The following is a 26,578-nucleotide window of genomic DNA, read 5'->3' on the forward strand; positions in this document are numbered from 1 at the left end:
CTGGTGCTTCCTGGGACTGGGGGAACACTAGGCAGGACAGGTGATGGGTGGAGCCACAGGTTGTGAGAGGAGGAGCCAACTGTGGGCAGCTCTGAGGTGGAGCCAGGACTAGGTGGGGGCCTTATCAATGACTGGCAAGGTGTTGATTTGTCGCTAATGAGTGGGATAAAAATTCAAACACCCACACAAGCACACGAATCTCAATTGCTCATCAGTAGAGAAACAGAGAAATATGGAAAACATCAGCTGCTTTATAGTGTTTAACAAGATTACAGTAGTGTGTAGATTTGTATCTAACACAGTAGGATTGAAACACAAGCACACACAGAGAGGAAAAGAACTATACATGCCACAAGTAAAGCAAAGACAAGTTATAAAGGGCTGCTTCTCTGGAGAATAAATGCATTCTTGGAGGAAGCACAGGTATACACATAACAGTAAATAACTCTATATAAGCCACAGATAAAGTAGAAACTAGCTACAAAAGTGGAGAACACATGTATTCTGAAATTACAAGGGCAGCTCTGCCTGCCCATTTCAAAAATGTGTACATAAATAATAGAAAAATCACAGGTTTTTCAATTATGCTTGCTGTAGCCGAGAACCATCACATGTAACTTAGAGGACACCATGGGAAGCAAAGATGCATGGAGACACCCTCTCCCTACTCCATGCCTGCTGAACAGCTGGGTGCTGCTCTTTGCCCATCTTGAGTGCCCACCACTTTGCTTGAGTGTCCATCCTAGCACACAAATACACACAAACATACACACACACCCTAACAAATGGTGGGTGGGTAATTTATTTTATTTATTATCAATTAATTATTGTTGTTTACAGAGTCAGACAGGTGTTATTGACTGGTATGTTTTATCCAGACATCGAGTCCTTCCCAAGGACCTGGGATGGCTGAATTTTATTGTCAATGTTGTTGCTGTTGTTATAGATATCGACACAGAATATAGGCTGTTCCCAGTAAAGGTGTTTTTTGTAATTGGCTGATGGTGATTTCTGTGACCCCTATGGTGTTGAGGTGCTCTTCAAGGTCTTTTGGAATTGCACCTAGGGCACCAATTACCGCTGGGATTATTTTGGTATTCTTTTGCCACAGCCTTTCAGTTTCAATTTGTAGATCTTTGTATTTGGTGATTTTTTCTATTTCTTTTTCTTCTATTCTGCTATCCCCTGGTATTGCTATGTCAATTATTTTCACTTGTTTTTCTTTCTTCTCGACTACAGTTATATCTGGTGTATTGTGTGGCAGATGTTTGTCTGTTTGTAGTCGGAAGTCCCATAATATTTTTGCATCTTCGTTTTCTACCACTTTTTCAATTTTATGGTCCCACCAATTTTTGGCTACAGGTAGCTTGTATTTTTTGCAGATGTTCCAGTGTATCATCCCTGCTACCTTGTCATGCCTTTGTTTGTAGTCAGTCTGTGCAATCTTTTTACAACAGCTGATTAGGTGGTCCACTGTTTCATCTGCTTCTTTACAAAGGCGACACTTGCTGTTTGTTGTGGATTTTTCTACTTTTGCTCTTATTGCATTTGTTCTTAGTGCCTGTTCTTGTGCGGCCAGTATTAGACCCTCTGTTTCTTTCTTCAAGTTGCCATTCTTAAGCCATTGCCAGGTCTTGGTGATGTCTGATTTTCCACTTATATTGTGCAAATATTGGCCATGCAGGGGCTTCTTTTTCCATTTTTCTGCTCGGTTCTTGACTTGTTCTTTCTTGTAGGCCTGCTTTGTCTCATTGGTGTTGAATATTTCCTCATTATTGCCATTTTAAGTGCATCTTTTTCACTGTCCTTTATATATTCTTCAAGGCCTCTTTTCTCCTCCTCTGCTGTTTGATGGACTTGCAGCATTCCTCTTCCACCTGAGCTGTGAGGGAGGTATAGCCTATCTACATCACTGCGGGGGTGCAGAGCATGATTGATGGTCATGATTTTCCTGGTCTTACGATCTAGCGTCTCTAGCTCTGCCTGGGTCCAGTCTATTATTCCTGCAGTGTATCTGATAACAGGTATAGCCCAGGTGTTTATGGCTTGTATGGTGTTCCCGCCATTGAGTTTGGACTTGAGGATTTTTCTAACTCTCCTGATGTATTCACTTCCAATTTTTCTTTTAACTTCAGTGTGTGCGATGTTATGAGCCTAGAGAATGCCCAAGTATTTGTAAGGTTCTTTCTCTTCCAGGTTCTTGATGTTGCTTCCATTGGGCAGTTCTATTCCTTCTTATAATTATTAATTATTTATTATTATTATTATTCTTTATTATTATTATTCTTTATTATTATTATTATTATTATTTATTACATTTATAAACCGCCCCATCCAGAGGCTCTGGATGGTGATTTGTCACTTCAGTGGACGTTTGTACAATGCTACACTGTATCCTTCTGCATACATGTCTAAACTGTGAACTACCATTGTAGACAGCTGCGTTCTGGCAATTCAGTCTCTAGGGAGAGCTTCAGATCATTATGTTGGTTATTGTGTGCTAATTTAGTTTACACTTATGCATACATTTCACAGCTGTAAAATCTGTATGAGGAGCTGGCCCCATCTGCATTTCTTTTCTTCGAAAAATCTATTCCCCATGGTGCTTAGTAAGCTAAGTCTCACTGAAAGTCAAAGGGACTTGGGCTTCCCAATGCCTAAGGCTGCACTCCTGCATACAATTCGACTGCTTAAATCCCATTGAAGTCAATGGGATTTAGGCAGCCAATGTAGCCTAAGGCTGCAATCTTCAAACAGCTTACATTTCATGAGGGTAATGCAGCTGCAGCAGTTTTGAGGATCAGCCTATATGCTTAAAAAGCAAGAAAACTAGACATTAAACAAAGTGACGGTCAGTGCCTGCCCTACAAAGTAGCACATTCCACTGAAATGGATAAATCTTGTTCTAGCTGATGTTTAGGAGCTATAAGCTGCTGCTGTGATCCCAAGCAAGTTTACGTCGGAGTAAATTCCATTCTAAAGAACCAACAGTAAAAGGTTCAATTGTAGGGAAGTCCATTAAAGATCAGGAGATATGTCACGCAGATATGACATATGATATGAGATATGAAATCCTATACAGGCTTAACCTGGATGTAAAGGCCAAAGCACCCAATACAGCCCTGGTCAGATCACCTTTTTTCTGAAGGGCCACTTCGAGAAGTGAGCGAGAGATGATAGACCAACACCCCAGCCCCTACCCCTTAAAGTGGACTGGCTAGCATGTTAGGTTGCAACAGAAGTCACTTTCTCCATATTCTTGAAGGGAGGGTTATCCCTCAAATTTGGTCCAGAGTTTGCAAATACTGACCCCTATGTTATCACGGAGGCAATTTAGCTTCCCCCTGGCGTGCAATCCCTGCTGCAAGTACTCTCCACTTGACTCATCGTCATTATGCTATAAGTCTCTGTACCCTCAGTTTCATTCCCAAATGCTGCAGGGGGAACATGTAGATGCATGGAGGAGACAATATGGGACATTACACAACGATAGTCTGTGGCAGCAAAACTAATGCAAAATTTTGTAGTATCTTAAAGACAAACAGATTTACTGTGGCATAGGTTTTTGTGGACTGGTGTGCTCAAAAGTATCTATTTATTCGATTTATATACTGCCCTTCCTAATGTGGCTCAGGGCCATTTACACTAAAATAAAAAATACATAACAACAACAACAAAAACATTTCGAAGCAGATTAAAATTAAAACTAGATATCATTAAAAGCCAGGCTAAAAAGATGGGTCTTTAAGGCTCTCCTGAAGGCCTCCAAGGAAGATAATCCTCTTGCATTACACAATGCATTACACAACCCAGGGGCCGCATCTGAGAAGGCCCGATCCCAGGTTGCCACCCGATGAACTGATGGCACCTGAAGACAGATCCCTCCTGATGATCTCAATGAGCAGGGAGATCTTGTAGAGAGAAGCGCTCTCTCAGGTAACCCAGACCTAAGCCATCAAGGGCTTTAAAGACAATAACCAACACTTTGTACTTTGCCCAGAAACATATCAGCAGCCAGTGCAACTGTTTAAGAACAGGCATAATGTGGTCTATCCAGGGTACCCCAGAGATCAATCTGGCTGCCACATTTTGAACTAACTGAAGTTTCTTAACTATGTATGAAGACAGCCGTACATAGAGCGCACTGCAGTAGTCCAACCTGGAGGTTACCAGCTGGTATACCACTGTTTTCAGATCATTCTCCTCAAGAAATAGGCAGAGTTGTTGAATCAATCATAGCTGGCAAAAAAACACTCCTGGTTGCAGCCTCAGCCTGAGGCACCAGGGTGAAACCCGGGTCCAAGAGTACTCCCAAGTTACAAACCTGTTCTTTCTGGGGGAATATAACCTCGTCCAGAACAGGAAATTCTATCCTATCTTGCAGATTATGATCCCCAACAATGAGGACCTCCATCTTGCTTAGATTCAGTTTCAGTTTATTATCCTTCATCCAGCACATTACAGCCTGTAGGCAGGCATTTAAGGGGCAAATGCCATTTCCTGATATTGATAAGGAGAAGATGTCATCGGCATACTGATAACTTCTGCACCAAATCCCCTGATGACCTCACCCAGCGGTTTCATCTAGATGTTAAAAGGGACTCCATATAGTATCTCCCATTTTAAAGAGCAACTGTCACCAAGCACAACCATCTGAAATCTACCCAAGACATAGGAGTGGAACCACTGTAAAACAGTGCCTCCTATACCCAAATCCCTCAGGCAATCCAGAAGGATACCATGGTCAATGGTATCGAAAGCTGTCAAGAAATCCAAAAGTACCAGCAGAGTCACACTTCTTCTGTCAATTCCCTGGTGAAGGTCATCTATCAGGCCAACCAAAGCCATCTCAACCCCATAGCCTGCTCTATAGCCAGTTTGAAATGGGTCTAGATATCAGTTTCCTGCAAGACAGCTTAGAGCTGGTCAGCCACCACCCTCTCAATCATCTTACCCAACCATGGGAAGTTGGAGACTGGCCTATAATTATCCATCACCAGGGGATCCAAAGTGGGCTTCTGAAGAAGGGGTCTAACACCTCCTTCAAACAAGATGGTATCCTGCCCTGCCTCTGTGAGGTATCAATGATATCTACTAGGCCAGCTCCAACAAACTCCCTGCAAGATTAAATCAGCCATGTTGGGCAAGGATCCAAAGAAAGATGGGAGGCTGCACTGCTCCAAGCAGCTCGTCTACATCCTCAGGAGTCACAAACCAAAACTGATCTACTCTAATCTTGCAAGACGGATTGCTGGACACTCCACTAACTGGTCCTGCAGAAATACTGACATCCAGATCAGCCCAAATCCAAGAGATTTTATCGGCAAAGAACTCACTGAATGTGTCACAGTGAGACGTTGTTTCTGGAAACAGATTTGAAACAGAAGGGCTTTGAGTTAAAACCCAAGAATCCGGAACAGCTCTGCTGGACGAGAACTTGCAGGCACAATATTTATTATTTATTTAACATATTTTTATACTGCCCCAAACTCACGTCTCTGAGTTTCTGTCTATAAACTCAGAGAGTTTTTTTTTTTATTTATTTATTTTATTTTTACATTTTTATACCGCCTTTCGTTAAAAGAAAACCCCAAGGCGGTTTACAAAAATTAAAAACATACAGTAAAAAGCAGTAAAAACAGCAAGCTAAAAACAGGCATAAAAACAAGACAACAGATAAAAACACACAAGAACAGCAGTAAAAGACGATTATGTAAAAGCCTGGGTAAAAAGCCAAGTCTTTAAAAGCTTTCTAAAAGCTGTGATGGAGTCCGAGGAACGAATGGCCACCGGGAGAGCATTCCAAAGTCTAGGGGCAGCAACAGAGAAGGCTCTGTCCCGAGTGCACGACAGCCGGGCCTCCCTCATTGTCGGCACCCAGAGCAGGGCCCCCCCAGATGTCCTAGACAAGTGGGCAGCAACCCTTGGGAGCAGGCGGTCCCTCAAATACCCCGGGCCCAAACCGTTTAGGGCTTTAAAGGTCAAAACCAGCACCTTGAATTGGACCCGGAAACAAACTGGCAGCCAGTGCAGCTCTTTCAAAATGGGGGTGATATGTTCCCAACGGGCAGCTCCGGATAGAACCCTTGCTGCCGCGTTTTGCACTAGCTGTAGTTTCCGGATATTCTTCAAGGGCAGCCCCACGTAGAGCGTGTTACAGTAATCCAGCCGCAACGTGACTAAGGCATGGGTAACCGTGGCCAGATCTACCTTCTCAAGAAAGGGACGCAACTGGCGGACCAGCCGAAGCCGTGCAAAGGCACCCCTGGCCACCACCTCCACCTGAGCTTCCAAAAGCAGAGCCGGGTCCAGTAGTACCCCCAAGCTGCGTACTTGCTCCTTCAAGGGGAGTGCAACCCCATCCAGAACCGGTAAAATCTCCTCATCCCGATTGGCTCTCCTACTGACCAACAGTACCTCCGTCTTATCTGGATTCAATTTCAGTTTGTTAGCCCATATCCACCCCATCACGGCCTCCAGCCCCCGATTCAGGACATCCACCGCCTCCCTAGGATCAGATGACAAGGAGAGATAGAGCTGAGTGTCATCCACATATTGCTGACAACTCAGTCCAAATCCCCAGATGACCTCTCCCAGCGGCTTCATGTAGATGTTAAACAGCATGGGGGACAAGACCGAACCCTGCGGGACCCTACAGGCCAACGGCCACGGGGCCGAGCAGTAGTCCCCCAGCACCACCTTCTGGACCCTCCCCTCAAGAAAGGACCGGAACCACTGCAATGCAGTGCCTCCGATTCCCATACTCAAGAGGCGGCCCAGAAGGATACCATGGTCGATGGTATCGAATGCTGCCAAGAGGTCCAGCAGAACCAACAGGGACGCACTCCCCTCATCTAGTTCCCGGCGTAGGTCATCCACTAGAGCGACCAAGGCAGTCTCAGTCCCATACCTGGGGCGGAAGCCAGATTGAAAAGGGTCCAGATAATCCGTATCATCCAAGACCCTCTGCAGCTGGGACGCCACCACACACTCCATCACCTTGCCCAAGAAGGGAAGGTTAGACACAGGTCTATAATTGTCCAGGTTGGAGGGATCAAGGGAGGGCTTTTTTAATAGAGGTCTTACCACCGCCTCCTTAAGGCACGATGGCATCCTGCCCTCCCTTAACGAAGCATTAACGATCACCTCCAGCCATCTGCCTGTCCCCTCCCTGGCAGCTTTTATTAGCCATGAAGGGCAAGGGTCAAGAGCGCACGAAGTCACCCGCACACTGCCCAGGATCTTGTCCACATCCTCAGGCCGCACCAACCGAAAAGAATGCAACACAACGGGACCAGATGGTACCAGAGGCATGTCTGCCGGAACTGCCAAAACTCTGGATTCCAGGTCAGCATGGATGCAAGCGACTTTATTTGCAAAGCGACAGGCAAACCGATCACAAAGAGCCGTAGATGACTCCTCCCCCATTGTCCGGGGGGACGTGTGGAGCAATGTTTTCACCACACGAAACAGCTCTGTTTGCCTGCACTGAGCAGACGCAATGGAGGCGGAGAAAAAACGTTTCTTCGCCGCCCCCCTCATGTCTCTGTCTATCTATACACAGAGATAATATTCAAATTCTCTTCGAATATTTGAATTCCAGAATTCCTCTGGGACATATTTATAATAGATTTGCCAGTCATCTAACCTCACATATTTAAATTGGTTATCAATATTTAAATTGCTAAAAATGATCATAACATATCAGTCATAAGAGCTGTGGTTTACTGACACTGTGCCTCAGTAATTTACTGACACTGTGCCTCAGTAATGTGGTTTACAGACACTGTGCCTCAGTAATTAAGGCCCCCCAATTTAACCATCACCAAGCCCTATTTGGAGATGCAATTTAAGTACCGACTCATGAGGCTCTTCTTACTTTAAAGTTGTGATCTTCAGCACACCTGCTTGGAAGCAAGTTTCACTGAAAGGAATAGAGTTGGGCTGTAAGTGATTTTTATAGTGTAACAGAACACCCATCATTCAACATTTGTCAAGAGTCTTGTGCAGATGACAAAAGCAGGCACATTATGTGGGCCACAACTCATGTTTGAAATTAGAACTCAGTAAATGAATAAGTAATGTTCAAAACCAGTACGTTACTTCATAGACAGACAGACAGATTACAAAATTGCCTAGGACATCTGAAAACAGCAGGTTAGTGAATTAGTCGATGATTGATTGGGGGTACTCAAGGGGTTTTTCAAATGCTACTCAATAATTCAAAGACTTTTAATGTGTAAAAATAATTTTATGCACATTTTAAAGTAAACAATTAAACATTAAATAAACCCTCGCCTTAGAAGTGACAAATCCGGATTCCTGTGTGTTCAAGTCAGTTCATTTGAAATAAGGCAAAAATAAGATCTATGATTAATTTAATCATAATAAACACTAGTAACGTTATAATTTACTGCAGTCTATTCATTAATCCATCCCCCAACACTACATCCTGTTCAACCCAACTCTAAGTACATTTACTCAGAAGTTGGCTCCACTGAGTTGAATAGGACTTCCTCACTGCTGAATTTAAAAGCTTAAACTGGCAGGATTGTGCCTGTGCAGCCGATCCTAAGCATGTTTACTCAACAGTAAGGCCCATGAGTCCAATGTCCCTTACTCTTGAGTGAATGTGCCTGGGACTGCATCTTAAGTGGTCAACACTCAGCACAAGCCTATGCATATTTACTCAGAAGTAAATCCCAATGTGTTAAATGAAGTTTACTCCAAGGAAAATGTTTCCACATTTACTTCCCCATTTACCGGCGACTCTTAGAGTAAGCCCTATTGAACTTAGCAGAACTTCCTTTTGAGTTCTATCCAATATGCTTAGGATCGCTTTGCATGACAAACAGAAATAATCATATTGTTGCTATTTCTATTACAGTACTTTAACTGGAAATACACAGTGAAGTTTCTACTGAATCTCTAGGCTTAGCTTTGAAGTTTCAGCATAGTTGATGGAGATCAGTCACTTTGCACTGAGAAAAGGGTAATGTAATGAATGCTTTAGTTTTCCAGTGGGATTTGACTACTATTCCAACAGAGAATCAATTGTCCTTGAACATTAGAAGCGAGAAAGGGGCAGCTCTGCAAAGAAGATGGTCCCTCCAGAGTAGCATCCCCACAAGCAAATTGCTTTGAACTGATGTTCTTAGTGTACACATACTCAATCAATCAATCAATCAATCCACGGGGTGGGGGGAGGATATTAAAAGCCAGAAGCACTAAAAAACCTTGAACAGTTGTGAGAAGAGTAGATGTACCCTGTTTCCTTAAATCTGTTGCAGGAAGTCAGTAATATCTGATTGGTTAAGAATTTTTTGGGGTAAGAAGCACTATAGTAAGTGAACAGACTACTGAATGCATTCCAGTCCTTGCTCATGACTAACAAAAATGAGCTTTTGTAATCCAAAGGCTAACTGAAAGCTAGAAGGTTCTTGTTCCATAGTTGTACCATCATGGCAGGTTAAAATGGAAAGAATACAAATCCTCTTTCTTACAGATACTTAGCATAGTTCCTTAAACATAACTATTAGCTGGGTTTCTCATGAAGTTTGCAATTTAAAACCATAGGATGGAAATGACCTATCATGACACAAGCAAAAGCAGATCTGATGCCAATCTGCATGTGATGTCCCCATATTGCTATACTATTAATTTGTGTGTGTGTACACTAATGGCGCAGCAGGGAAATGGCTTGACTACCAAGCCAGAGGTTGCCGGTTCGAATCCCCGCCGGTATGTTTCCCAGACTATGGGAAACACCTATATCGGACAGCAGCAATATAGGAAGATGCTGAAAGGCATCATCTCATACTGTGTGGGAGGAGGCAATGGTAAACCCCTCATGTACTCTACCAAAGACAACTTCAGGGCTCTGTAGTTGCCAGGAGTCGACACCAACTCGATGGTGCGCTCTCTCTCTCTCTCTCTATATATATATATAATTGCCATATGAAAAAGTATTCTTACTTGGGAAACATTAGAAAAACACCTTTGTTATCAAGCAAACCATTAGAATAATTTATTAGGATACTTAACAATTTAAGTGAAATAGTTAGAAATAGTTAAAAATTATAATATTTCCATGCAAAACTTTAAAAGAAGATGGAGAGAGCTCTTAAAGAAAAATAAATGCTTTCAGCCATTTGTATTTTGGTAAGAAAACTCATTCTGACCTTGAGATTGCGTGCTAAATAAATTACCTCGGAACGAAAGTGATGTGTTCTCATTACAGCATCTGGAAAGGAAAGAGGAAGGGGAAAACCGAGATGGAACTGCATCTGTCTCCATTTCAGAGTCCTTAAAGTTCTACTGAATGGCTTGCTCAGTAATTTAAGAAAAAGGCTCCCTGTCATCATCATCATCAGTGATAAGCACCAACTCAGTCACCATTGAAGGGATCTGGGAGGCTCCATGCAGAGCTAGCCTCAGCAGCCAACATGTATATTTAATCACCTAGAAGTTGCTGGGAAAAGTTCTAGCGTACTTGAGCAGCGGAAGGAGGGGTGTCTCTGTGTGTGTGCTGGGGTTCCCAGTCAGCCACTTAAGATTTCACTAAGGGAGGGGGTGGAGACTCGGCTGCGGCAATCCCTGCTCCTCTGAAATGCCCTTTCCCAAATATAATCGAGGGGCTCCAGAGAGCTCACGAGCCTTCTTATTAGCAACACCACCCAGCACAAGCAAAAAGGCATCACAGCTTGAGCAGGCGATGCGGGGTTCCCTTTCACCCTCCCTTTTAGGAGTCTAAATTCCTCCGACCGTCCCCCTTTGGTAGGGAAAGCAGGCAGGCAGGCAGGCAGGCGCTGCGTCTCTCTTACCTCGGCTCCTTGAGCGACCTGAAAAGACGGATTTGATCGGATGCCTCCCTTTCTGGAGCTTACGGTGCCAGCAGCAGAAGAATAAAATTGTAGCCATGGTCCCCAGCAGGAGAAGCAGCAAGAAGAGGGCACATTGGATGCTGTAGGGTCTCAGCAAAACTAAGAAAGCGGCGGCGATCATGGTTCAAGAGTGTGGGGGGCTTTTTCTCCCCCTCCCTCGGGAGGAAGAGAGGCCAGGCAGGGGACGGGGTAGTGAGAAAGAAGCCTGGAGGACAGACAGGAGCCTTGGAGAGGATTGGGACGCAGCAAAGGGCAAGCTTGCCTATGCAGCGGGCTGGAGGAGGAGCATTATCCTTCCTTGCTCCTTGTGGCCCTGGAATCAGGGCTCCCAATGGCTGCAGCAAACACGGTTCTGCGACGTGTCAGTGATTTCCGCGATGAGGAAGAGGGACCCTCGCTTCAATCCATGACTCAGCAGACGAGAAGGCGGCGGCGGCAGCACCACCACCAGCAGGGATTTTTCCCTCCGGCTCTTTTTTTTTTTTTTTGGACGGAGCAAATGCAGATGGATCAGCAGCACCTAAGCTGCAGTCCTGCCTGGAGACAGGGAGAGGGCACCCCACCGGAGCCGATGCTGCAGCACAGCATTGCTGCTGGTGCTGCTGTGCACCTCCGGCTTTTGCATCACAGCAATGCCCCGTCTCAAGAATGTTGTTGACACGGAGAGGAGCTGGCGGCGGCTGCCCATCAGGAAAGCGATTTGCTGAAGGGGCGGGAAGGGAGTGGAAGGGGCGACTCCCCAAGTTTGCTGCTGCTGCTCCTGCCGCGAGGTGATCATGAGTGAGGGGATTCGGGCGGGGGGGCGGCTTTTGGCGGGGGGGGGGCTGCCTTGTGGCTGATGACATCACATGCTGCTGCAGAGTGAAAATGGCTGCTTTAAGGGACGAGTAAGGAACAGTCAAGAGGAGGGACACCTAGACAGACTTCTGGAGAAGACAGAATCCCTGGCCAGCCCAGAGAGAAAGACATCACCAGCCCTGGCCGACAGGTAGACTTGGCGGGAGAGGCAGGACGAGGCAGGCGCACCATCATCCGCTTGCCGCGCTGCTGCCGCCGCCGCCGCCGCCTCCCTTGTGGACTAGAGAGGATCTTTCCTCTTCGCACAGATCTTGCAGCTTCGGAGAAGGAAGCAAGGACAAGCGGGAAAGCCACACGGCGAAAGCGCAGGCGGGCCTCCTTTCCTCTCTGACCGCTTTACTCCCCCGCCCCTTGATCCCTGCCCTGCCTGCGTGCAGTGATTTGGCAAATCGACGTCATGCTTTTCTCCCCCACACGGAAAATGTTGCACATGTTGAGAGACAGGCTTTTCCTTCTTAGCGAATTCAAATGCGTTTGGAGGTCAAGCTGATTTAAACACCCAAAGAAGCACCTCTGCATCTTTTCATCCGAGGTAGGGATGGGGCCATAGCCTTGGAATTTGATTGGGGTCAGGTGATGTATGAGTAATAAAATACCAGTCAATACTATTCCCGATCTTTGTTATTTTGACTTCTACACTACTTGGTCTACAAACCTGTCTATTACCAAGTCAAAGCAGGAAATATAATTAAGACCGGCTTCATGACAGATTTCTGGTACATCATGAGATAATGAGATCAGGGGCCTAGCTAGGGAAGAAGGGGGCCTGTGTTCACCCCTCTCCCCAACGGCCCCCTCGGAGTGAAGGAGATAATGAAGAAAGTAGGGGAGAGTGTGGAGCTGGGACCGTCTGTTCAATTATAGCTACGCCCCTGAACAAATATCTTGGACAATGATATTTTGCAGAGAGCTCTGTTTCTTTTACCTTCCTTGTGTAACAAGTTGTTTGTGCAAAGGAGCTTATTGATCTCAATTACAAAATTCTTACATTATGAAATATACTACATGCTTGATAATGAAGATACGTAATTTTCATATTTTCCCAGTTCCAAACATCAACAGTTACTCTGTCAGTTACTGGAAAGTTTCCCAGTATGCCATGTTGCTGCAGCAAAATCAGACATCTTACCTGTTACTGCTACACTCTCTCCTTGTAGTGAATTGCAACTTGCTGCATCTACCAGCAGTGGCCTTCACCAGTGTGGATGCTGAATGGCTCATACAGTAGATATGATAAAAATATGCATGATTTATTTTTATTTATTTAAAATATTTCTATACCGCCCAAAACTAGCATCTCTGGGCAGTTTACAATTAAAATCATTTAAAACATTAAATCAATTAGCATACTTGCCCTACTGAAGTTCCAACCCAGTTTTCTAACTGAAAATATCTGTTGTAAATTACAGACTTCCCTCTGTTTCTCTAAAGGATATTAACATTCAGTGCAGAAATACTGCCTTTGAAGTTTAATTACTACCCTGTCCTTATTTTTTGACCGACTTCTTAACCACAACATGCACAAGGAAACTGTTTGTAACTCTTTGGTAATAATCAAATGTGACTCTTAACAAATTACAGTCCTTCTGCTTTTCTCTGATTGGCACAATGCAAATGCATTGTGGGTGCTTATGCAGCAGAGAGTACATATTGTCAGCATATACCACTTGAATCATAGAAGTGAACAACGAAACAGAGTTAGATTTGATTCGTTAAACAAATTTGGATTCAAAAGCAACCTAAAGCTGTATATAGTTTGTGTTCTATATGTCAGCTGTAGAACGTTCAGTTTTTTTAGCTGAATTAATCTCCTTTCGTGTTGATGGTAGTCTGATTTGATCCATGTTTACTATGTTCAGTGGAACTTACTTCCGTTTGTGTGTGTGTGTGTGTGTGTGTAGGATTGTAGATTTAGCTAATGCTGACCATCATTTACAACTCATAGAATATTACAATAGGATTACATCATAAATGGCCAGTAAATGGTGTACTGATTCAGGGCTTGGTTTCCAGCAGATACAGCCAAAGGTGCACGCAGGATGTGGCAAGTGAAATGTTTCTCAGTACTGCAGTGCACTGCAGTCACTCACTGTAGAGGCATGCAGGTTACTCTGAGATTAATAAGATTTCCATTATTTCAAGGTGAGGCAGATTGCTTGCCTCCCGTATGCCTTGCTGCAGTACATTGCTGCAATATACTGCAGTAACCAGAAATTTTTCAGTACCTCGACACTGATGTCTTGCAAACTGGGAGACTCTGGGAGATTTAGCATATCAGCAGTATTTACAGTAAATTCTTGGGAAGTTGAGCTTGTGGCAAATAAAATGCATATGACGTCAGGGACAATGAAGGCAAATGGTTGCAGAAGCACTTGTAACCAACTTATTTTGAGGATGAACTTTGCAAGCTTTGGGTTTAATAAGTAGCACAGTTCTTATTGACTTTGACAGAAACAGTGAGAGGTTACTTGCAGGTGATTTGAGGGTTACAAAAAACATTGCAAGTATTTGATGGTTATAAACTCCAGCTTTTGGCTTTAATCCCACACCCACCTATGACTGGTTGAAAGTTCAGTTGATTTCAGTGGTCGGTGTGTGTGAGAATATGTAACAGGATAAGAACATATGAAGCTGCCTTTATCCTGAATTAGACCATTGGTCCATCTCGCTTAATATATGAACCAATACACAGACTGGCAGTGTCTTCTCCAAGGTTGCAAGCAGGAGTCTCTCCGAGCCCTATTTTGGAGATGCCAGGGAGAGAACTTGGAACCTTCTGCATGCAAGCATGCACGTGTTCTTCCTTGAGCAACTGCATCCCCTAAGGGGAATATCTTACAATGCAAACCAGGGCAGACCTTGACTGGAAAACTGTATTATGCATTTGCATTATAGAGCAAATGGTATATCTCCATCAGAGGCAGCCATTTTTTAAAAATGTATTATTACATTCTATACCACACTTCTAACAAGAATCTTAGGGTGATGGACAAGGTCCCCCTCTCCATTTTATTCTCACAATAATCCTGTAGGGTACATTAAGCTGAAAGAGAGTGACTAGCCCAAGGTCACCCAGCAGTGTTCTCTGTAGCAGGGAATCCCAGATATTGATACAACTCCAGAATCCCCAGCTGCAGTGGCCTTTGGGGATGTTGGGAGTAGAGTTGCTATGCCCCCTGGAATTTCAGGTTTCACCCGGATTTTAAGCATCTCACCCAGATTGTTTAGCCCACCCAGATTTGCCCGGATTTCAGCTTTCATTAAACCAAAGAAGAAGAAGAAGAAGAAGCTAAGCAGAGTTATGGAGCAAAATGTGCAGTCACTATTTGGCTGAAAAATTATTTCCAAGTCAATTTCCATAATATGCAAGTTAGGCACCCGGATTTGGAAAGCCAGAATATGGAAACCCTAGTTGGGAGTTGTAGTCAAAAACATCTGGGATATCTTGTTACAGAAAACACTGTCACACAGTGAGTTTCATGGTATTATGTGGCCTAGATAACTACATGTTGCTTTCCCCCTGCTCCCTGGTTGTCTAGTTCTTGGAGAAAAAGATAGAGCTCAAACAGTGGTCACGCAGACAGAATCACTTAAAAGACCAATTTCACAAAAGCTCTGTAAAAACATGCTCTGACGTACACAGGTTTCTGCCTTTTACGATGCTATAAGAAACCTAACTTTTGTTTGGAAAAATAACACCATTCGGTAAAAGTCTTCAAATTCTTCCAAAGCTCTTTGCTCAAATGGAGTCTCCCTCCTATGCTTTGTAGGGAGGAGGAGCAGGCACGACAAGTGATGGTTCTTGGCATCTTCTTTTTCTTCACAGCAGACATTTTGTTCTACCTTTCCATTCTTTTAAAATCACATACTAGGAAAGATTCCAAAAGACAGGTAGGCATTATCCCCAAGGCCAGTAGTTTGTCACAGTAAATTATGGGAAATGGTGTGCTAACAGAAGCGAGGAGAATGCCAAAGTCATGAATTCATCATGGGAAGTGCATAACAGGGAATGAAAGAGGCATGCATCCATTTTATTCCACGTCCTTGATTTTTTTATCCATTTTATTCCACATCCTTGATTTTGGCAAAAAACAAAACTCTCAGATCTGCAGAAGCTTTGCTGTCCCAGCGCCAACACTATTTTCACCTCAAGCTCCACAAAAACAGCAGGTTCATTGGCACTGAACACATGGCATGCAAAAGAACAGCCCTGTAAGCTCCTGATTTCTTTCCAGAAACACAGACAGATTATGCAGTCTGCAGTTATGACACACAATTACCATTCCATGTTGCTGTGTACTTTGCATTGCCTTCAGTTGAACTTTTGGAACAGCCACTCACAAGGTCCTCCACCAAACAGCTGCAGCAATTCATTGCCAAGACCCGTTCCTCCCAGCTGAGCTGCTGGAATCTTAAAAACTCATACGTTTATCTGTAGCTGATTCTCTAGGAGGGATTTTATTGCATATCACAACTGATCTACCTTTCAAAAATGGCACGTTTTAAAAGTAAAGATATTGTCCTGTATCCATGAGGTCTAAGCCGATCTTTTTTAAAAGGAACAGAAAGATTGCACCCACAATTATAATCAGGGGTATGTCATGTATCGATGCATATATATGGGAGAGAGGCAAGGGGGACTGCATTCCAGTTGGCTTGAATAAAATTCATAATTTCTGGCTTCATCTCCTGGCTATACCATATAGCCTGCAGTGTCCGAAGCAGTAGTCAATGCAGTATGATCAGGGGCATAGCAAGGTTGGAGTAGGCCCAGAGACAAGATTTTAAAATGGGCCCCCCTCACTGAAGCTCAGCTCATGAAGTAAAGAAATCTTAAATGAGGCTGAATAGTGGTAACAACATACACACACACACACCTATGTGCCACAATAGAACATCATCCTAAATTATTTTTTGGACGATACAAGTCATTTAATGGTACTAGAAAGACATGCTGTTCTGGTAGGTCCAGGTCTTAACACCCACATCAGTTTTGGAGGAGGAATACAAATGGGCAGGTGCGCAACTGGAGGAGTCAGTCATGTGACTTGCCTCTGGCAGGGGGCCCAAGGCAGTGGGCCCCCAGACAACTGTCTCCCCTTGCCCTATTATAGTTACGCCCCTAAGTATGATATTTCAAACAAAGGCAGGCTCCAAGGACACTAATGGTAAGCAAGTTCTATCCCTTACTAGCAATAACTGAGGGGCATGTCCTCGTCCTACTGATTTGAGGCTCATTCCTTTATCCTCCCTGCAAAGGGCCCCTTTCTGGGTTTACCTAATGCTGTAGCTTTGATGAAGCTAAGCAACTTTTGATGGGATCAGTGCCTGGATGAGAGACACCTAAAGTGTCTCTAAGCTTTCTAAAGAAAAAAAAATAGACATGTTACTCATTCCACTTTCCCGAACAATGAGAAATTCCAGGGGCAATGCTTCAGATTTTAGTTTTCTTTGGATGAGACAGCCCTGGAGAGTTATGTCCAGACGTTGGCTTTTTCAACTTGTTTTATTTACAAATACACAGCAAGGAATACACTTGCTTCCAGTGAGCAAGTATATTCCTTCAGTAAGTGACAAAACCATTAACCTTCCCAAAGAGCAATTTATACAGTCCTCCAACACCAGGCTACTAATCCCAGCTAATTTCAACTATAATCTCCCAGCTCTCTCTCTCTCTCTCTCTGGGCAGTTTCAGATGACTCACGGAAAGTAGGAAAGAAGTTATGGTTCCTGGCGAGTGTGTGCTCCTATGGCTTGCCAGTATTTCTGCCCATTTCTGTGTCATTTGAAGCCAGAAATGTCAGGTGGAAATTGTTGGGACCCTTCCATCAACCTGACACCTGTAACCAACATTTGAAGTTGGCTTGACAATGTCACTCATGTGGCAGAGGGGCGCTGATGTTCTCTATCCAACATATCTGGCTTCTCTATCCAACATATCTGGCTTCCGATGACACGGAAATGGGCAGAAGTACCCGTGAGTAGTGGGAACTCATGCTCACTGAGAACTACTGCTTGCTTCCTACATACTCTCTGCAGGTCATCGGAACCTATTCCCTGCCTCTGAATTTCAACTTCCAAACTAGCTAACATCTCCATATCTGGAAGTCAGATGCCACTTTTCCCAAGCTCAGATGGGCATTATGTTCCAGAGTGGTGACGGTTTCCCAACTATCAGGAACATTAACACTGTTATGTTAAGAGTCCCTAGCTACAGTATATATCTACAGTGATCAAGAAGGCAAAACTCACACCACCAGTTTTATGAATCAAATTTTCAAATCTCCTTCCACATCTTCTTGAGCAAGATTAAAGCTTTCTTTGAGGAAGGATTTGGGAAGAGATTTCTCAGACTGTGAACATCAGTGTTCATCTCTTTCTGCCTTTAATTTCAACTGGATTTCCAGGTTTCAGGCAGGGAAACCAGGTTTATGACAGTGAAGGAATACCACTTTTTCTCATCTCACCTCCTTTTGCTGCCCATGAGCAAAGCACCAGTGCCATCTCTTGCCAATCCTCCCTATCGCTTCATCCTTCCCTATGGTATTCTATAAATGTCTGATCCAGCTTCTCTCATCACTGCCAACATTCTAGTTCATGGATTCTCAACGTTGGGTCTCCAGATGTTATTGGACTTCAACTCCCATAATCCCACTGGGGTGGGGGATTATGGAAGTCCAATAACATCTGGAGACCCAACATTGAGAACCCCTATTCTAGTTTTCTGTTTCTCCTAGAAACTGTCAAAAGGCCCCAATGTGGCTAACAATACAAAATACAATTATTATTATTATTATTATTATTATTATTTAATGCAATAATTTAAATTCCACAGTAGGAGTATGGGGGAGGGGTACACAGGGTTGGAGCACTGGTACTTCTCGGCTTCTCTGGCTGTTGGGGTAGGCATGGCCATGGGGGCTGTCATGGAGAGTGTCTGCACTTCTGAATTTGCAACTACATCACTGTTCCACAGTAAAACCTAGGAGAGACCATATTAATCCTGTGCTGAAAGAACTACACTGGCTGCCGATACATTTCCAGGCAAAATACAAGGTGCTGTTTATGACTTCTAAAGCCCTAAACAGCTTAGGCCATGAGCATTTAAGAGAGCGTCTTCTTCACCATGAGCCGCCCCCACCGCCTGTTAAGATCATCTGGAGAGATCCGTCTACGGTTGCCGCCAACTAGTCTGGCGGCTAGTCAGGGACGGGTCTTATCCGTTGTGCCCCTGGACTTTGGAATATGCTCCCAGTTGAAATAAGAGTCTCCCCATTTCTGGCAACTTTTAAAAAGGCACTGAAGACACATTTATTCACCCAGGCTTTTAATTCGATTTATAGTTTTAAAATTTGTAATGTTGGTTTAAAATTATTTTAATGTTAATGATTTTAATGTTTACATGATTTTACTTGTTTAATTTAGTTTTGATTTTAATTGTTTTGTTTTTGTTTTGATGTAAATTGCCCTGAGCCATTTTTGGAAAGGTGGTATATAAATCAAATAAATAAATAAATAACCAGCACCTTGTATTTTGTCCAGAAACCTATCAGCAGCCAATGTAGCTCTTTCAATATGGGAGTAACATGGTCTTTACAAGATGACCCAGAGACTGTCTGGCTGCCGCATTCTGGAGCAACTGTAGTTTCCAGACTACATACAAGGGCAGCCCCACATAGAGCACATTGCAGTAATCCAATCCGGAGGTTACCAGCATATGTACCATGGTACTGAGGTCGTTAATCTCAAGAAACGGATGCAGCTGGTGTATCAGTCGGGGCGTAACTACTATTAGGCAAGGGGAGGCAGCTGCCTGGGGGCCCCCATGCCTCGAGGGGCCCCCCAGAGGCAAGTCACATGACTCCCCAACACCCGCAGAGCTTCCTTCATTAAGATCCTTCCTTCGTATTTCTTCCTTCGACCTGGCTAGTATCTCTCTCTCTGTGTCTCTCGACCCTCCCTCCCTGCCTCGATCCTTGTGTGTGTGTATCAGCGAGGGGCCCATTTTAAATTTTTGTCTCTGGGCCCACTCCAGCCTTGTTACGCCCCTGGTATCAGTCGAAGCTGACAGAAGGCACTTCTGGCCACTGCCTCAACCTGGGACACCAGGGAGAGGCTTGGGTCCAGAAGCACCCCCAGATTGTGTGCCTATTCCTTCCAGGGAAGTGTGACCCCATACAGAACAGGCAGATCAAACTAATCTCCTGGGTTTCAACCCCGTACAGTGAGTACCTCCATCTTATCTTGATTCAGTCTCAGTTTGTTATCCCTCAACCAGCCCATCACCACCTCCAGGCAGGCATGCTGGTTATGCCTTCTCCTGATGATGTTGACATGGAGAGATAGATTTAGGTGTCATCAGCATACTGATGTCTCCAATCGTGCAATCAGTCATTCAGCCTATTGAAATGGAGAAAAGTAGTCACTCTGCTGTTTGGTATCATTGTGTGTCCCACAATGAAAATGGACCAGAGAAAGCAAAGGAGAGAGTTGTCTGAGGAGATCAGAAAGAAAATTATAGACAAGCATGTTAAAGGCAAAGGCTATAAGACAGTTTCCAAGCAGTTTGATGTTCCTGTGACAACAGTTGCAAATATGATGAAGAAGTTCAAGGTCCATGGGACTGTAGCCAACCTCCCTGGACGCGGCCGCAAGAGAAAAACTGACCCTGGAATGGGACCCCAGAAGGAGAGTGAGAAAATGGTAGACAAAAAGCCAAGGACAACTTCCCAAGAGATACAAGCTGAACTCCAGGGTCAAGGTCCATCAGTGTCTGATTGCTCCATCTGTCACTTTTTGAGTGCCAGTGAGCTCAATGGAAGAAGATCCAGGAGGACTCCACTGTTGAAAGAAAAATGTCAAAAAGCCAGAGTGGGATTTGCTCAAATGCATATTGACAAGCCACAATGCTTCTGGGAGAATGTCCTTTGGACAGATGAGACAAAACTGGAGCTTTTTGCATCACATCACATCAGCTCTATGTCCACAGATGAAAAAATGAAGCTTTCAAAGAAAAGAACACCATACCTACTGTGAAACATGGAGGAGGCTTGGTGATGTTTTGGGGCTGCTTTGCTGCATCTGGCACAGGGTGCCTTGAGTCTGTGCAGGGAACAATGAAATCTCAAGACTATCAAGACATTCTGGATCGAAACGTACTGCCCAGTGTCAGAAAGCTCTGTCTCAGTCGCAGGTCATGGATCCTCCAACAGGTTAATGACCCAAAACTCATAGCTAAAAGCACCCAAGAATGGCTAAGGACAAAACATTGGACTATTCTGAAGTGGCCTTCTATGAACCCTGATTTGAATCCTATCAAACATCTACGGAAGGAACTGAAACGGGCAGTCTGGAGAAGGCACCCTTCAAACCTGACACAGCTGGAGCAGTTTGCTCAGGAAGAGTGGGCCAAAATACCTGTTGACAGGTGCAGAAGTCTCACTGAGAGCTACAGGAATGTGCAGTGATTGCCTCTAAAGGTTGTGCAATAAAATATTAGGTTAAGGGTCCCATCATTTTTGTCCATGCCATTTTCATTTGTGTTATTATCTTAAATATTCTGTTGCATCAAAACTCTAAAGCAAAGTCAGATGTTTGTTAAATGCGGAATAAACTATGATGGGTGCCAATTACGTTTGTCAGTTTCAAGTTATTTCAGAGACAATTGTGGGTTCTTTTTTCGTGGAGGGGTACAACACATTTGTCCATGTGTGTACATGACTGGTGATTGCTCCTGTTTAGAAGACTTATTTAAGAAACATTTTTGCTCACTCCAAAATACCATTTATTCAACATGATAGTTTTAGCCCTGTCCTTGAGGTTTCAGAATGGATAGCACCAATTGCTTATGAATAGCACCAATGGATAGCACCAATTCTTCAGAGCAACTGTTTTATTATGGCATGAACCTCCTTCAGGTATTATGCCACAAGGTTTATCTTCTTGCCACCACAGATTCAGGGCCACTTCTTTAAAAATAGGAAATAGAGCCAACATTTTTGCATTGTGTGTTCACAAATGAATTAAATTCGACTTTGCAGAATTAAACAGCTTGAAAAATCTTCCTCTTCAATGGATAAAGCTTCAACGTCAGCTATGAATAAGAATGAAATCATAGGTGATGATTTATTTACTACACTATTCCTTTACAATAGAATAAGATCATCTTAAGAACACATGATCCTTAAGGAGTTCCTTTTGTGAGTCCTAGAACTAGGTTACCATAGCTCTTTGGGCCGTTTCCGCCTATTTGTGCATTGCAATCCAGTGCACATTTACTCAGCTGTATCTCCTACTATGTTAAATGGAGCTTCCTCCCTCCTAAGTGTGTATAGGATTACTGCCTAAAACTAGAATCAGACTCTTCAGAACACACCTGCATGTCAAAATAATAATTGAATAATACTGTATTTACCTGAATCAAAGGCTAGTTTCCCCCTGTTGGAATATTATTTGCAAATAGCTTTCAAACAGCCAAAAAGCACAATTGATTTGTACAGCACAAGCTGTGCACGTCTTATCAGTGATGCAGGCAGCTGCTACACACCCCTTTGCCTTGAGGATATTTGACACTGTTTGAAAGTATGTCTCCACAGGGAGGGGAACCAGGCCAAGGCCACAAGCCAGATCTCTTGAGAAGTGTGAGTGAGAAATATGGCTCTTGGAAGCAAATCGGAACCTTTTGGGTTAAAAGGAATGCTTTGGCTTATATACAATGCGCAGGTGCGAAAGTTGTTGATTGCACAGTATATAAGATGGATGAACTACCAGGGGGTGGGGGCAGCCACACCCAGAAGCTTATTGCTAGCAATGAAATAAAGCTTTGTTTGAAACGTTGATACTGGTGTCAGTGAAAATCGAAAAAGAGAAATACCTGTAACAAGCATCATGGAAGGAAGACAATGCCAAAAGTCAATCAATGAAAGACATACTGAGGTGATCCAGATGAGCAGCCCTACCCAAGTTTACACAGCTCTACCTGGGTAGGGCAGCTCATGTGGAGTATCAGGATTGGTCCTGATTCTGGCACTTTTCACAGGGGTAGCCTGGTTTTTTACCCAGACTAATGGGGAGATAGAAGGGTGCAAGTGTGCTTTTCCACCCCACTCCCTGGTCATATGAACACTTGGGCTGATCTGAATGGGATCTAAAATTAACTGGGCGGACATCAACAAAACTCATGTGCATGTACATGCCTTAGAGGGAACACTGGTCACAAGGCCTAGCAGGCTTCAGTAAGATCAGCCCTCCCCTTACTGCTAACTTCCCTAGCAGTTTCAGCCCCATCTTATACAGATCAAGTACCCCTTATCCGGATAGCCAAAATCTAGAATGCTCCAAAATCCGGACACCATGCCATAACAACAACAACAACAAAGCCCCAGCTCACTTTTAAAAGATAGTCAAGCTGCCTTCCTCAGGGCCAGGGCTGTCCCGCCACCGCCTCTCTCAGGGCCAGGCCAGGCTGTCCCGCTGCTACCCACCCCCCCCACCAGTGCTTCCCACCTCCTCCGCTTGCCTCTTCATCCGTCCACCTCTTTGCCGCCGCCATCATTTCTCGCCCGCTGGAACTCTCGCCCGCTCTCGCAAGAGTTCCAGCTCACATTCCAGACCCCCGTCTACCCTGTATAGAAGATTCCCAAATCTGGAAAAGTCCAAAATCCAGAACACTGCTGGTCCCAAGCAGTCCAAATAAGGGGTACTCAACCTGTATTGCTAGTATTCTAGCCTTTTAGTTCACACAACACTCAGCACAGAACTCTTCTCTCTCATAGCTCTCCTCTGTCACTCTTATATTCAGTTCTAAAGGGATACCGTGGCCAATTAGAGAGTTTGCTACCTCACGCAGCTAGAACCTTCTTTCTCTGCCTGGTGATAACCAATAGTAATGGTTTTCAACTTTCCCTCCAAAACTCTGCAGCTGACAACAGTTACCTAAGAGCTGCTTTTCAGAGGCAGCAACATTTTTATCCCTTAAAGAGCTTGGCAAGTAGAAAACACAAATTACAGTCCATAGAACAAAGCAAGAAGGGGTCATTCCTTCACAGCATGCAAGTAGGAATATGTGTAGGGAGCTCCACACGCATATCCCCACTGAATGAGGAAACCCTTCAATGTATGAGTGGGGATACATCAAGGTAAAATCGTCCAAGTTAAACGTTTAAAGCATGAGATGTGGGGAAGTTTTACTGGTTCTCAGTCAAAATGCAACAGAATTGTAAATTATCCAACACACTATGATAAATTAGAGAGTAAAATCACACATGCTCCACTGAAGCTTGAAAAGCTTGCATCAAGAGGCCTCCTATAAGCCAATAATGGGCATAAGTTCAAAACTTAGAAGTGAATACACTGATGTACCCATTGCTAGCAAACAGACACTATTTATTTATACAGTATAACAAAGATGTACTTACTGTATACAAAACAGATAACAACTAAAGACAAGTCTTAAATATCCTACAGATGCTTCAAATGAATTTGCCCTGGAAGAAGGAAGGAAAGAATATGCAGTAATGGATGCTTGAATGAATGGACATCACTCTGGTGCAAGACAGATACTGTAAATATTACTCAGCTTTACAGATGAGCAGTTCATCCACATCTGCTTTCATGCCCACATCCCGGATGAGTGCACATGCAGAAGGAAGAAAAGGAATGGCAATTTTACATACTCCCTTCATTACAGCAGGCAATGGTCTGTTAGAGCAAGCCCCAAGTCAAATATGCATCTCAAAGTCATGCATTTAAGACGCATGAAGCAACAGACTCAGAAGGCAAGGAAGGGAAACAAAAGATATATGGGAGCTCCTTTGTGCTTTGGAAAAATAATAGAATTCTGGGAGCGTCTTTTTGGACCTATGGCATAGTAAAAAGAGTTATCATTTACTCTTTGGGGGAGTTGAGTAAGGTTCATATCTCTTCTGCTGCTAATATAATATCCTTTTACCATTGATCTAATATTCTTCTTGAGATATCAAAGAGACTCAGATTATAGGCTTTTGAAAATTGTATGATGCCTTTTAAACATTCTTTGCAGCCTTAACTTGGGTGTGCTGAGAGTCAATTCAGATAATTGTAAGAGTTAATTCCAATCAAGCAATCAGCTTATCATTTCATGTTTGCTTCCACTGGTGTCCCATTATGTATCAAAGCCACATGTATGATAATGGTTTCACAAGACCAGCCTATTGCATAATTATTGCCATTATCATGTGGCAGACACGATCATGTTAATCAGTCCTCACTGATGCTTGCACATTCAGTTTCTGCCAAAAAAGCCTGCAGACGATCAGTGAGCCATGCTGAGCACAAGCAATAGTATGAAGTGAGTTTTAAAATACAATCTTCTATATATTTATTTCTCCTAGGCGTACCTGTTGCTAATCCTATGTGTGGCAGCTCTTGCGAGAGTTCGTGAGCAGCTGCTGGACTAGCGGCGGAGACGAAAATAGGGATGAGGAGGTGGCGGTGGGCCAGCCCAGCCCGGCTGCTGAGAGCAGGAGGTGGCAGTGGCGGCGAGATGGCCCGGCCACTGGGAGCAGGAGCCGGCAGCAGCTGGCCAGCCACTGGGAGCAGGCAGCGGGCTCACCCAGCCGCCGGGAATAGGCAGGCGGGCAGGAGGAGGTGGCGGGTTGGCTCTCCGCTCGGCCCACCAGCCAGAAAGCACCAGGTGAGGGGGCAGAAGAAGCGGGCTGCTCCTGCCAGCGGTGCCTGCCACCACCCACACTTCAAAAGAATTGGGCAAAGGGGTGATTTTTAAAGAATTAGTGAAGTTTGCACATCTTTAAACTTTCCCCCCAGAGGGAATAATGGGGGTTTCAGCAGCCCTATAACTCTATTGGGGGGCACCAGGATGGCCCAGAGCAAGTGGTGGCATTGTGCACATAGGGTGCCAACCACCCCCATACCCACAAGCCCATGGGGTACTGGGTTTTGTTGTTTCGGAGGTATTCTGTGTGTAGATTCTCTGGTAGCAGATGAGAGCAGAGTCTTGTTTGTCACTGCAAATGAATCCACTCTCATCTGCACTCAAAATCTACACTAGGGTAGCAGCAGCAGCCAGCAACAAGCAAGCAGGTTAGTGTGATATCACATATGCAGCAGACTAGGACCAACAACAACAGCATCAAATGTGCCCTGCCTTCCCTTCCCCAAGCATATTTCATTCACAAGTAACAGACACAGCTACATCTGTGGCACCCGGCCATAAAAGTGGGTTAAGGAAGGGTGCAAAAAACAACATTCTGCCAGTGGAACAGCAAGGTTTGGCCCCCCCTCCCACCTACACAAGAGTGATGACGACAACAATGGCACACAATTTGTAGCACTTTTTTTTGTTTACATTTCTGCAATAGATCTGAGCCTGCAGCACCAGGACCATAGTGATGTGCACGGAACCGCACCTCGGTGGTCCAGCACTAGGGAGGGTGGACCTTTAAGGGTGGGGAAGGGTGTACTTATCCCTCCCGCCACTTTTACCTCTCCAGCGCTCCTGCTTTTGAACGCATGTGGGGCGGCAGGGCATCTCCCTGCCTCCCCTTCCCCTGTTCCTCAGCTAAGAGCTTCAAAAGGCTGACTGCACACACGCACACCGTGCATGCATCACATCTGTGTGTCCCCTATATTGTGCATGCGCACGTCTGATGCACACACACGGGACGCACAGACGTGGTGCACGCACGCAGTCAGCATTTTGAAGCTTTTAGCCAAGGAACGGGGGAAGGGGCAGCAGGGAGGTACCCTGCACCCCAAATGCATTCAAAAGCAGGAGCGCTGTAGGGGGGAAAGTAGTGGGAGGGGTAAGTACACCCTCCCCTGCCCTTAAAGGTCCACCC

At 44.4% G+C, this 26,578-nt stretch overlaps 1 protein-coding gene and 1 long non-coding RNA gene across 23 annotated transcripts in view; one reads left to right on the forward strand and one right to left on the reverse strand.

Moving 5' to 3' along the window:
• DST (dystonin) overlaps positions 1-11,324 on the reverse strand; it is a 488,434-nt gene extending 477,110 nt beyond the window's left edge. For 3 of the 22 annotated variants that reach the window (XM_053286456.1, XM_053286445.1, XM_053286450.1), the window contains exons 1-2: positions 10,824-11,320; positions 10,182-10,243 (exon numbers count right to left, since the gene is read on the reverse strand). In XM_053286456.1, coding sequence (XP_053142431.1) covers positions 10,182-10,243; positions 10,824-11,004 — 243 coding nt within the window. In that variant the 5' untranslated portion in view covers positions 11,005-11,320. Of the gene's footprint in view, positions 1-10,181; positions 10,244-10,823 lie in introns of all 22 variants that reach the window. The other 19 variants (XM_053286452.1, XM_053286459.1, XM_053286461.1 and 16 more) reach the window with 15 other exon arrangements.
• Positions 11,325-12,138: 814 nt separating this feature from the next.
• On the forward strand, positions 12,139-24,786 carry LOC128340790 (uncharacterized). The gene is made up of 2 exons (XR_008313958.1): positions 12,139-12,273; positions 24,207-24,786. It is a non-coding gene; the product is annotated as an uncharacterized LOC128340790 (long non-coding RNA).
• Positions 24,787-26,578: the final 1,792 nt, after the last annotated feature.

This window comes from Hemicordylus capensis, chromosome 1 (assembly GCF_027244095.1).
Source record: "Hemicordylus capensis ecotype Gifberg chromosome 1, rHemCap1.1.pri, whole genome shotgun sequence".
NCBI classification, from domain to species: domain Eukaryota; kingdom Metazoa; phylum Chordata; class Lepidosauria; order Squamata; family Cordylidae; genus Hemicordylus; species Hemicordylus capensis.